The sequence below is a fragment of the Colius striatus genome, chromosome 3 (assembly GCF_028858725.1).
Source record: "Colius striatus isolate bColStr4 chromosome 3, bColStr4.1.hap1, whole genome shotgun sequence".
Taxonomy (NCBI): domain Eukaryota; kingdom Metazoa; phylum Chordata; class Aves; order Coliiformes; family Coliidae; genus Colius; species Colius striatus.
Genome location: NC_084761.1, coordinates 93,451,957 through 93,465,081, shown reverse-complemented (window position 1 = coordinate 93,465,081; position 13,125 = coordinate 93,451,957). Strand labels below are relative to the sequence as shown.

The 13,125-nt window shown below is 46.5% G+C and overlaps 1 protein-coding gene across 4 annotated transcripts in view; it reads left to right on the top strand.

The window, feature by feature from the left end:
- The first annotated feature begins 2,479 nt into the window (after positions 1-2,479).
- Positions 2,480-13,125, top strand: part of FGFRL1 (fibroblast growth factor receptor like 1) — a 193,144-nt gene continuing 182,498 nt past the window's right edge. The window contains exons 1-2 of one of the 4 annotated variants that reach the window (XM_061993094.1): positions 2,480-2,930; positions 4,102-4,211. In XM_061993094.1, the coding sequence (XP_061849078.1) occupies positions 4,151-4,211 (61 nt within the window). In that variant the 5' untranslated portion in view covers positions 2,480-2,930; positions 4,102-4,150. Of the gene's footprint in view, positions 2,931-3,346; positions 3,412-3,435; positions 3,647-3,699; positions 3,719-4,101; positions 4,212-13,125 lie in introns of those variants that run through there. The other 3 variants (XM_061993093.1, XM_061993095.1, XM_061993096.1) reach the window with 3 other exon arrangements.

Below are 13,125 nucleotides of genomic sequence, written 5' to 3'. Positions count from 1 at the left end.
TTTTGGAGTCATTTTCTGGTTGTTTTAGCCTGGAGTATGGAAATTGTGGGCTCTGTTTCCAGCTCCATGTAATCCATTTACAATATCACTTGGAGTCAGACTCTTAAAAAGCTTCTTTACATCTAAAGACAGAGGCTTAAGGGGAGTCTGAAGGTGTTTAGGCACCTGAGTGCTTTTGAAAATCTTGTGCACCACCTCTGTAATTCTCCTTTTCCCAGAACTTCCCACTGGTGAAAGGCTGCAGGAGGGATTTTGCTCCTGTATAAGGGCATTGAGAGAAGAAATGGCCACAGTCTGGGAGATATTGGAGCCTACAAAGGCACATGTGGGAATTTTCAATTAGGAAGTGAGGAGGGAAGGAGTGAATCCATGAGAAGATTTTTATCTGCTACATCCAACCCTAGCTGGATGCTTGACACTGGTCTTGGGCACAGCCCGGGTTGGAAGAAGGTCTCTTCTTCCAGACCAGAACGGATTCAGGCTCAGAGTTCACTTGAGTATCTAGACATTCTATGATGAGATAGCCACAGTGTATTTAGGAATTAAATCTCAGTTCCAGTGCATGACCCCGAAAAAATGAGGTAATGAGTAGGAGCTCTTGGGTCAGGCCCTAATGTGGTGGGAAACACACTTGTGACAAGCTGGCATCCCACGTCTGGGCCAGAACTGAAGCTGCTTTGGAATTCAGTCTATGTGAGAACAGAAGGTCCTGTAAATAATTTTGGTGTTGGATCACCTGGATGGTGATGTCCCTGGGACAAAGACCTTGACCTCTTTGAGGTGAAATGTGTGGGAAACATTACAAAGAGGTGTTTTACACTTCCCTGAAGATGTAGCATGTGGTTGAGCTCTCATTCTGGTGACTTTATCAGAATCCATGGCATGAATATGACCATGTAGGTCAAGTCCTGAAGGTTTGCCTCAGTTAACACTGTCTTTGAAGTCCATGAGGCTGAAGTTATTGCCTGATGGAGGAGTAGTCCATCTGAGATGAATCTCATTCATCTCAGATGAATGAACTTTAATAACAAAAAAGATGATATAAATATGTAAAATATAAAAAGAGTATTGTCAGCCACTTTGTTTCTAGTTCAGGGGGTTTATATGTTTAGTCTTGAATGTTTTTAACAATGTTTTTATACATAAGGTTTCATGCTGCCAGGAACCACTGAGTAAAAATATTTAGTAGTAATAATAATAGAGTGTGTGATTTCCTAATCCTAACAAAACAGATAAGATGGATGTTCAAACTACTCCTTGGCTTGGGTTTAGGGGTTCTCTTGTGCTTATCCCATTGAATTAGTATTGAGACAGCTTCATTTTCAAGGAAGCCTTTGCGCTGGAGTGTATCAAATATGACATCTAATGAACAATAATATCAACAGGAACAATGTTTCTCTCAAGATATAAAAGTATAGATAGGGAGGCAGCTTTTCTTCTTGTCATTTGTTTAGTCTGTTTGGTGAATTCTGCCAGGTTTGGTTCTCATCCTGTGTGGCGAGTGATTTGCTGTAAGAGCAGATGCATCAGCTGGGTCCTGTTTGCAAGTAAATAATAAATAAATGTAACAGTTAATCTAAGGAACAGATATCTCCGTAGTTTATTTTCCTGACAGTTTAGTTTAGTTCAGTCCAATCTCTTTCTGGCATGGTTTGTATCCAAGCTGAGAGATCAAACCGGTGTACCCGAGCCCAGTTTCTCCTGTGCGGCATCCACGTTGGGTTTCCACAGACAGGACGCTCTCTTTGCTATGGGAAGAAAGGTGATTTGGTAGAGACGGCTTGTGGGAAGCACGGCGGGGAGGGGGCTGGAGACAGCCACGGCTTTCGGGGGCTACGTGGGCTCCAGAGATTGCGGGGAAGAGGATGAAACGGAGGGATGCTCTGGGGCACTGGGCCGGCACCGCTGCCCCGGAGGGATGTAAGGCACCGGAGGGGTGGAGAGGTGGATGCTCTGGGGCACAGCAGGGCATAGGGCTGTCTGGTATCGCTGCCCCGGAGGGCTGTAAGGCAGCAAAGCGGTGGCGGGGGTACTGCTCTGGGACAGAGAAAGGCACTGGGCTGGCACCGCTGCCTCCGGGAGGTTGGGCTGCAGGGCATCGGAGAAGTGGCGAGAGGGTGTGTATAGTGCTCCGGGCTACCCCGCCATGGGGAGCCAAGGTAGCAGAGGGGCCGCAGGGTGAGATCTACCGCGCCGAGGAGCAGCCGGAGCTCGGCGGGTCGGCGGCCGTGCCCTCCGCCGCTCCTGGAAAGGGTTAAGGGGAGCGGCGGCGCGGAGCGGGCCGGCGGGGAGGGCGGGAGCTCCCGGGGATTGGTGCGAAGTTTGGAGCGGGGCGGCACCGCACCGCCCTCCTCGGCGGCTCTGCCCCCACAGCCACAAAGCCCTGCAGGGAAAGTTGCTTTATCGCTCGTTTCTCTCGCCCCAGCTCTTCCCCCCCCCACCCCCCCCTCCCCTTCCCCAGCCCCTTTCCCCTCCTCCCCTCACTCCTTAAACGGGATTCCGGCTGGGCGAGCTGCGGGACGGCATCACCGGGCATCCCGCGGCTGCGGAGCCCCGGCTGGGTCTGTCAGGTCCCCGCTGTCCCTCCCCGCACACACACGCTCAGCCCGACCCGGAAAGCAGGAAAAAAATCATTTACAAGGTTTCCCCCCTTTTCCTTAGCTCCTTGCCCGTGGCTCCCGAGTGGAAAAAGTCGTCCCTGGAACGAATCGGGGGTGTGTGTGGGAGTTTGGTAAAAAGCCGGTGGCGGAGAGTCGCTCGGTGGGGAGAGCCCCTGAGGCAGCGCACAGCCCCCACCCGCCCCGGGGGGGGATGAGTTAGAGGCCGGCGGCGGAGCGCCCGGCCGGGCGCCGTGGCCGCGGAGGGCATGAGGCGGCGAGCGGCGGGGATGGGCGCCAGCGCACGGTGCTAGAGCCCCGGCGGCAGCCAAGGTAAGTCCCCTCCTCGTCCGTTCCTCCTCCCCCTCCCGCGCCACAACCCCCGGTCTGGGTCAGCGCTGGGTTGGGGAGACACTAACGCCCAGCTGGGAGCCGCCGGGATTGTCCCGAAACGGGGTGCAGCACCGTGGCATCGCGCCTGGTGTTCTCCCTTCCCTCTCTTCTTTCCCCTCACCCCCAGCCTTCTTTTCCCGACCCCAATTCCCGGCTGCGAATATCCCGTTACCGGCCGCCGCGGGGCTGAGCCGCGCTGAGCCCCGGGTCCTGCCCCGTGGGAGCCCCCGCCGCTGCCCGGCCCCGCCGGCCGCCCACCGCCCGCCCTCTCTCCCTCCCTCCCTCCCTCTCGCCTTACCAGCTCCCCGCTGCAAATTGTGAAACTAATGGCAAAGCGTCCGTATTTGCTTTGCTGGATGCTGTACACGGGTTGTTGTGTGTCCTGGGGGCACGGAGTGTTTAAACCGGGGAGTTTACAAGGGTGAGGAATTCAGACAGTGTTTGGAGAGTGAGAGTTTTAGGAGGAGAACAGGGTGTAATTAATGTAAACCTGATCTACCCCGGGTTTACGTATCACAGCGAAGGCACCTTCAAGAATCTGGCTAATTAAGTGCGGTTTTGCTTTGGGACGCACCTCTGGAGCGCAGGGAAACAAGTAGGGCTCGGGGGAAAGGAAAAAATCAGTGCTTTTCAGAGAAGCTGCGGAGCGGAGGAAGGTGCGTACCCAGAGCCTGTCTGAGGGGCACTGAAGCAGCAACACAAAGTTTTCTGGGCTGCTGATGAGAGAGGTAACATTCCTCCTCCTCCCCCTTCCCCAAGTTCCTCCACAAATTGTTAACCTGAAATCTTGTTTTATGGCCACTCGCTAGTGTTTTGTTTGCCTTCCAGACTGGTTTTGTACAAGATACCAAAGAATTACGCATTAACTGTAAACTTAGAGGAACTTACTGGCCTCAGTGGGTTCTTGATTTATATCAGGCTAAAAGCAGAGAGAAGGGCAAAGTTTTACTTGCTGAGCGCCAAGGAATGAATTACAAGTACGTTGCTCTTTCATGTGCTGTTTAAAGTCTTCACAAGAGGTTTTAAAACCCTGCAAAGTTGTGCTGTGTTTGGGATGGGTTTTTTTTCCCTCCCCCAGTAATGCTTTTGCTCTCCTTTTTCCTGCCACCAGGTCTGAGTGGACGATAGCCTATACGATACGGAGGGATCTAGTTTTCAAAATGGAATTGCAGCTCGCGCTCCTTTTGGCAGGGATAATCGCCTTTTCGGACTCGGCGAGAGGTAAGGGAGCCCGCGCCGTGACTCGCCCCCTTCGCGGAGCCGCAAACACCCGCGCTGCTCTCTCAGGGGATCCCTCATCCCCTGCACGGTGCTCATCTGCAGAGGGGCACAGGCTCGTCCCCACGTGTGCTGCCCGCTCACCTGAGTGTTTGGGGGTTATGGGTTGGGATGGAGCGTGACCGCTTTGCCTTTACCGAAGGCTCTTGGGTGCAGGTGAACTTCCAGGGGATTTGCTGGTGCATGTGTAAAAAAACCCCTCACACAGACAATTTTAAAGAAAAGCAACTGCATTCCTCTGTGGATCAGAAATGCCTCTCCCCTCCTGTAATCCCTCCAGCCTCTGCCCTGTATATTCCCACTAGCAAATTAAACAAACACATCCATTAACTTGCTCAGTGACAGACGAATGACAGTTCCCAACAGAGAGAGTGTATTTTAATGCTGGGGCTCCAGCAGTTGATCAGATTTCAATAAACAGGTTATCCTACCAGAGGCAAATTGAAATACGTTGACCTGGGAGCGATGAGGGGGTGGACAAAAAGAAGTTTCTTTATGGGAAGGTGCTTTAAGTAAAGCTCAGGGGTCAGAGTGGAAGGAGCAGTGGCTTTTCCTCCAGTCTCGCCTGTGTCATACCTTGGAGGGTGCTGTCCTTGGAAAGCCTGAATGAGAGACCATGCTTTCAGCTCCCCCCCGGCTCTGGTCACAAAGGAGGGGCTGCATTGTTCCAGGAGAATGGGTGTATGGCTTTAGGATGCAGATTGCTCCAGCTGCAATTCCCAACAGTATCAGAGTTGCATGAATTGTTGAAAGACCTTTAAATCACCCAGCAGCGCCGTGGAGCTGTGAATTAAAAGGTTTAAACTTGCCCATCTGCTTGGGCCATAACTTGCCAAAAATAAACCTTGGGGATGAGGGGTGGGAAAAGAGAGGAGGAGAGTTACTCTAAAAGCCCAAGGTTTGGTTAGTATATTGCTCCCCCCCACCCCACCCCGTTCTTGGCATTGGCTCCCATGCAAATATTTTATGGAGGCAAAAGTGCTATAAACTGATTCGGCTGGAAGGTGAATGAAAAGGAAAACAGTATATAGATTGTAAGTCCTGCAAGCCTGAATTCCAGGCAAAGTTTACAATGGAGACTCAGTCTAAGCTGTAGGCAATGGGCAGCAGTGTATGGATTCAGATGACCTCATGGATGTATATTATTGCAATGGACCTGAGGAGTTGGTGGAGTTCCGGAAAAGATCTGAAGTGGGCAGAAGAAGACAAAAAGATTTTTGTCTCTGTTGTGAGCTGAGCATTGGCTGCTTTACTGGCTGACCCTGCTTAAATTTGGTTTGCACTTGTCTTCCTTGGACTCTTTTATTGCCCCTTGAAAATGAAGTGCTGAGGGCTGTTGTTGTGTGAAGAAGTGACAGAAAATTAACAGCGGCAATTTCAGGACATCATCATTTTTCCTATGGAAAGGTTTTTTTTAAGTATAATGTTGATAGGATTGGATTGGTAATTAGGTAATTTGAACTCTTTTCAGAGCTGGAAAAATCCATTCTGCACGTGGCTGGAGAGATGGTCCTTGTTATTTAAAAAGAAGTAGAAACAGAGCTAGAGTTTAAATCCTTGGAGAAGGTCACAGAATCACAGAATCTTAAGGGCTGGAAGGGACTTTTGAAAGATCACCATTCATTCATGCACTGATATGAAGAGAGGGAAAATGAAGAATAAAAATGTGTCATTGCTATGCAAAACCCTAACATTTAAATCCTGCTTTGCATGTCTTGAGGCTGAGAGTATTCCTGATAGCGAAGGACATAGATGAAAGATCGAACTTGTAAGTGAGCAGAGGTGATACATGCTCCAGCACACTGCAACCTTTTTTTTTTTTAGTGCTGTTGAATATCCCCAATTATTAGATGTTTGCATTGGGATAACTTCAGATTCTTGGAAAAATATGCCTGGTTGTTAACGTGCCCACAGATATTTTCCTAATGTATCATACGGTGGGTTCAGCCGCTGCAGATGTATAAATGTTACCTGTTTCAGTCACTCGGGTTTTATAGACAGTCTGTTGGCCAAATCTCAGCCTGAGGTCGCCAGGCTTTACTCCAGAGGAAGAAGGGCTCTTTGTTTTGACCAAACACTATTTAATATCTGTATCCTGATTGCAAATTAGATGTGTGTGGCCCAAAAAGTGCCAATGTCTCCTAATATGAGGTGTCAGAAGTTAAATAGGTGCTCACTGGCTGGCAACCAAGTGAGGAAGGTGGCTGAGGAGGCTTTCCCTGAAAGTGCTGGTCCTCTTCTACTCGTATTAGGCAAAAGTAGCTTGTGCTGGAATAGGGATGCCAATTTGGAGTTGGCTGATTGCGTGCCAGTCTTCTGGGAAGGGCTGTGCTGTAGTGCATTTGCACAAGAGGGCAGAGTTAAGTTGCCCATGTGCTCCAGCTTTGATATTTCCTGACAGTTGAGTGCTCAGCTGCAATCTTGCCTTAAATGTTATGTTGTATTATTTTTACATCTTCATCTAAGTGATACCTTTTAAGGCCAAGTGCCCCACAGGGATGAGTGGCTGGGCTAATGTGGCAACTTTCCCCTGCCACACACCCAGCAAATGGGGATATTTTCCCATGGTCGGAACTGTGCCTACTGGCTCTATCCCTTCTGTGACCCAATGTTTCCCACTCTGATGTACTGCAAAAAAAGGTGACATCTTAGCCTACCAAGCCTCTTAAGAAAGAGGCAATACATTCAAAGTATCCATGCAAAGCAGAGAGCAGGTCTGATTTTAGAGGTCCAGGTGCAGAACTTTCTGTGTCTGGAGGGATGAAGGGTGAGGTAGCATTGACTAAGTTTGAACCAATATTTTCAGGGCTGAAGTTTAAAAACTTTGTCTGAGGACTTCTCTACACCTGCAAATTTTCTGGAATAACCTTTCCAGAAAACTTAATGGAATAATTCCCTCATCAACCAATCTTATTCCAGGGTAAGGATCTCCACGAAGGAGCCTGTACCAAAAAAGTCTTGCTTGGGAGCTATTTCAGTAAATAACCAAGCCCCTTCTTTTCCTTGTGGACGAAGACAAGAACTTCTGTGTGCATAAAATCCAGTCTTTGAGAACAAAACTCTCGTGCTGTGGTTTTCTAAGAGGGACTATGCCTTCCGGCTGACGGCCAAGGCACAGGGTGGCAGCTTGAGCCCTGTTGCCAGCTGCACCGGAGAGCGGCAGTCCTGAACCTGGGATAACAGTGCAGGTCCAGTGGCTCATCCCTCGTGTCATTCCATTCCTCTTCTCTCCAAGCAAGCCCTATACTGGACATAAAAGTCCTCAGTGTCCTGTTCTGGCCCTCCTCCTCTGGGGAGATGAATGCCATCTTGGGTCACTAACCTTTAGTGACTATGTCCTGCAGCAATGTAGCTCCTACCACTCCACACCTCCGGTCGGATACAGGTAATACAATCTGATATTTTCCTGCCTATGTTATCTCAGTGACACACAACGCAATATTTGTTCCAGATCTGTCAAGTTGCCATCGTATTCGCCTTGGTGACCGTATATGGTAACATCGGGATGTGCTCGGCTTGGTCCCGTGGCTTAGACAAGATTTTGTATGGCATGTTTAGAAAGTTTTTGGTAAGAGCAGGAGCAACCTTCCTGTTCGTGGGTAGACTGATATTCCGTTGGAAACTAACTAGTTTGGATGTTGATTTCATTTTTGGTGTGTAAGGAGGGGAAAAAAGGGACCTTAATTGCTTTCTGCTCCGGCACTTCTCAGCGTGACACAGCTTACAAACATGGTGGATGCCTGCTTCACCAGGAATTTGCTGAAGGGGGCACCTCAAAATTCAACAGTTTCAGGCACAAATGATGTTAGGTGCCTTTTTTGTTTCTCTGAATATTGGAGAAAAAGGAATAGGGAGCTGGAAGGGTTTTTGATGAAGTTTCTTGAGAGATCTTTGTTCTGCTCAACATATTTACCATTCTGTAACTCTGGGATTCGTGAGAGTGAACGGGAGTGAATGGGGAAGAGATAAATAATGATAGTATTTGAGAAATAGTTGTTGGCTTCTGTCTTACTCGTTAATTGTTGTTGAATGGTTGTTAACAGATATAACGATTAGGTAATTTCTCACTTGTGAAAGAGAAGCGTGTTGAGATCTAGCAGCCTGATTCAGACTTTATGTAAGTCACTGCACATCTTCTGCTTAAGTTTTGGAGCATTTTTTTTGGATGGTGCTCTTGGGGAACTTGCTCATGAATAATCTGTCAGCATGACTTGTACCTAGAGTCAACACGACGATCTAAGAAAACCCTGGTTATGTTCTTTAAACCCTGGTTCCTCCCTCCTTCTGAGGCTGTCGGCCGCTTTAAATTGTGGCTGGGTTTAAACATAAAACACAGTGTGCGTCATACTGGAAAATTAGGGTTGATTTGATTTGATTTTTATTAGGAATATGAAAAAACTCAGCAAATTGCTCAAATACATTTAGATTCTCCTTAAACTTTTTATGACTTTGTTTTCCAAGCCCATATGTTTCTTTGACCTTCGTTAAAAGACGCAAGCAGCACATTAAAACACATCCCTTCTGTGATGAACTTTTACACAGCAAAGGCCAGACTCCAAAGTTTGACTCTAAACCACAGAAGAAACTTTCATGTAGCATGAAATAGCGCTTGAGAAATTACAGGAAAATGGGTTTTTTTCCAGAAAAAAATGTCATTCAAAACAAAAAAAAAAGCAGAAGTGACACTTGCTAGCAAGTAGGAACCCACTTTTCAAGGTTTGAGACCTTTGGTAATAACTTAATAACTGAAGATGAAGTTTGTCATCTGATGTGAATTAGTTGATAGAGCTGATCTTCTCCAATGACTCCTCTGATAATTCCTTTTTGAGTGTCTGTCTCACCATGAGTGACACTGGTATATGTGGGTGCAGAATATTTGTTATGGAATGGTGTGAATACAGTAGAGGTGGCCACCATCTGGCTGTGCATTTTTTTGGTTAAATATTAGAAGGTATTGAAATTTCCACTGGAAGGGGAAAATAATAATGCAGAGGTCCTCTTGTGACTAGTTTGAATAATAAAGAAAAAAGCTGACAAAACCCAACAGCCTTTGTCATGGTTTTATTTATTCAGTGGGAGGAGAACCAGCGCAGCTTTCTGATTTTTCTGAAATGTGAAGCTCCTGCTTGTGTTTTCAGTGACTTGTAAAATCATGCTGCTCAAAGGGTCCATGCAAATATATCCCAGCATGACAGGACTTGGTGCAAATGCTCCTTTCTCCCCCTTCCTTCATGAACCTACTGACTTTTCCCTTGTTTCAAGGAGTTTGTCTTTCATCTGACCTCTTCCTGTGTTTTCTGGTGGGCTGCTCAAGCTGAAATGCATTTAGTATTGTTTTGAATATTTAATTTAGATTTCTATTCCTTTTCTTGTTCTCTGGAAGCAGCCTTGAATTGGTTGGAACTTTAATAATAATGCCTCCATATATATTTAGCTGTGTTGGCTTATCCTAACCTTTTGCACCACAATGGAACATTTTTGGTCATCTATGAGACTTTTTAAAGAGTAAAGCCAATGTGAATGTAGAAGTTGCAAAGAGCTGGTTGATAATGGAAGCTTATTGAGCCTGGTGCTCATTTGTAGCAGCCATGGTACTAAGCTAAAAGAAAAATATTTCCAAAAGTGAACTTCAATCATCTGATCGTGCTACTCTTGTCTTGTGAGATAGGCAGATGCAGACCATGCCAGTTTTAACAAGTTAGGACTTGATTCAGAGCCTGTGAGTGTTGGTACTCTGACTCCTACTCGCTCCCATGTGCTTTGGATCCATCCCTGAAGGATGATTTACGCAGACTATCTGTGAAATCGACCTCTGTACGAATCCTTTGCGTGTGAGAGTGGGACAGATGCGGTCTCAGCATGGTGCTTTGGATCCTGCCATTTGCTCCCTCGCCCATGTAGGTCAGGCTCTATTCTTTTTAATTCTAGATACTCATTGCTTCTGCCTACTGTGAAATCTGTCTGATGGCTGGAGCACGTGCAGTTGGGGCTGAAAGCAACTTAGAGATTCATTGCTTTGATTTTGGGTCCCGGCACAGGGGTTTATCCCCAAAGAAAGGATCTATTCTGCGGGTGGTGTTGCTAGGTGTGGAGGGGCTGAAGACGAGCCTGAGTGTTATTTAGCACGTTAATATATGCCATTTGCTGCTGAATCCATTCACATCTCTGATTTTATTTTTTTTTCCCCCTTCTGAGCCAAATAAACATGGGCTGCATGGAGGTTGGTTGGTTGCCCTGATTACACAGTCTCCCCATTGTATCGCGGTAGAAACACGGTATCCAGCAGTGCTGCGAATAACCCACACTTTTCATTTCATCCCAACCACTCCAATTTTCAAGAAGAAATTCAGCCAATAACTCCAGGCTACTTCTTCCATTAAGTGTTCAAACTTAATTTCAAACTTCACTAAAGGAAGGAAAATGTAAATTGGGAACAGAGGCTTCTCAGAGCAGGTTAATGTTTCTCAGGACTGCTGCACCTCCATTCTCAGCCTCTGTGTGAGTGGCTTCTGGCTTGATGGAACCTAAAAACACTTCTCCTTACATCTGGTGAATTTATTTCATAAAAGACTTACACATTCTTGGGTGTCTTGTCAAGCGCCTGAGAAGTAATGCAGGAGGTGTCATACCCTAGATGCCACTCGGGTACTGATTTTGGTGGGTATTTAAGGAGCTGTCAGTGTTGGTGCATCTTAGATAAAAACACAGGAACAGCAGTCAAATGCAGAAATGCAGACTTAATCTGTGCTCATATGTGCCCAGGGAACTGGTGACTATAAGAGTTTAGTACTGGCATTGTGCAGACTCTTCATGGCAGTTGTGGGCTTTATAGTTCTGCTCAGAACAAGATATTTGGGGGGAAAAAACTGGAGGAGGATGTGGAGGGAAATGTATGTACTAGCTAGCATCCAAAAGAAAGTTTAGGCTGGATTAGTGTGCTGCTGCTGTTGGAGCCTGGTGCAGCCAAGCCTTGGGGAGACTATTGAACAGGCAGTATCTGTACTCTGAAGAGGCTGTTGGGATGCAGCTTATCCAAATCTGTGCAGTTTTTCTCTTTTCACCGTTTCCTCCCAGATGCTCTCACCTGTAGGTGTGATGCTTAACTGGCTTTTGACCAATGTGTGACTCTGAGTAAAAGCATTCTATTGTAAAAGCTAGTATTTTACTATTGCCTTGTGTGGACTAAAATCTTCCTTTTTCTAAACAGAAGTGGATGGGGTGAGGCCAAATCAACCCCAAAAGAGGGAGAAAGGACAATTACTCAGCCTCACCAGCCTCCCAAAGCTGAACAAGCCAAACTACTGGAGTTTGCTGCAGACACTAGAACACTGTGAAGTCCTTTCTTTTCCTCCTTTTTCTTCTCAAAGAATAGATTTGTGTGAGTTGGAGTAATTGAGGAAGCTACTTTTGTCAGTGGTTGTTCCTACCTAAACAGAGCTGTTAACACTGGTTAAGCAATGACAAGTGTCAGACAGGTTACAGGTGTATGAACTGCATGTCAAGGATGGAAGAGTTAATGAATAACAGAGTAAATCTCAGGACATTGTGGCATATCTCTCCAGGAATACTGCAGGCTCTCTGTGGAAGGAAGAATGGTTGTTTGGCATCGACCTGTGGATGTAAAACTGGTGGCTAAAACTCCTTTAGAGTGTGGATACCCTTTTGAGAGAGGATGCCATGAGCCATCTTGCTTGCCTTTTAGGTGGATCAAAGTCTTTCATGTTCTTCTGCAGATTAATGCAACATTTTGGCGGCAATCTGCAGATTAACAAAACGTTTGGGTGGCAATTACTTGTCTTTTTAGCCAGACAAGAAATATTAAGAAGCGTTTAATGTACTTTTGGGTAGTTTAAAGTAGGAAACTGGAGAAGAGTTGCCAGCTCCACAAGTGTATGGAGATCAGGCTCTGTACTCTGATAAGTCATTTCATAACTTTATATTGAAGATCAGATATAGCTCTCCATTACAAAGGTTATAGTCCCTTTGGATTCAGTGAGTTGTGTCTGAGTAGCTGTGAGTGGGTTTTAAACTTCTAATCCTACCAGAGAGCAGAAATTGGGGCTTTGTAAGACCAGGTTGTGTTTCAGTTCTGTACAGGGTGGCACTAAGCCATGGGAGGGTTCATCGTGATCTGCAATAGTTAATATAAAACTAGATTAACAGATGAGAGCTGATGAGTATCTTTCCTCCTCCTGGTATTCACAACCAATCAGAAATGCCGTGTTGCCAGGGTTAATTTTGTTCAGGGCTGCTAAGAGTGGAGCTTTCAACTTAATCATAGCAGGACAGATGTTTGCTCTTCCTTGACAGGCTTGATTGACAAGAATCGTAAACCTATTAGGGAGATATTTGCATATGCAGGGGAACAGGCTTTGTACAGTTGATTTCTAATTGCTGGATCTGTTATCTGAAAATGTTTGCCACTGCTCTCAGCACACATCCATTGTTTCTGGGATAAAAAGAGACACAAAGAAGTGGTAGAGGCTGGTCAGAGTATTTTACTCAGGGGCTGGAGAAACCCTAAGGTAGGGCTAGGTCAATGTGTTATCTAGAGCAGAGCAAGGCTCTGCCTGTATCACTAAGGCAGAATGCTTTTCCTGATTCCTTGCTTGGCCAAACTGGGGTAGGCCAGAGGATGTAAAGGATTTCAAGCAGTATTTCATGACAGTGCTATATACAGGATTAACCCTGGCTTTGGAAGTTTATTGGAAGCACCACAGTAGTCCTTTGCAACTGGTAAAGTAGCCTCAGGACATTTAATTTGAAGTTCAATTCAGCGCTCTTCTCCACGTGAGTATTCCTGTTAGGAGGAGGATTGCAGAGTCACAGGGATGGGAATCTGTCTCTTTATGCCATG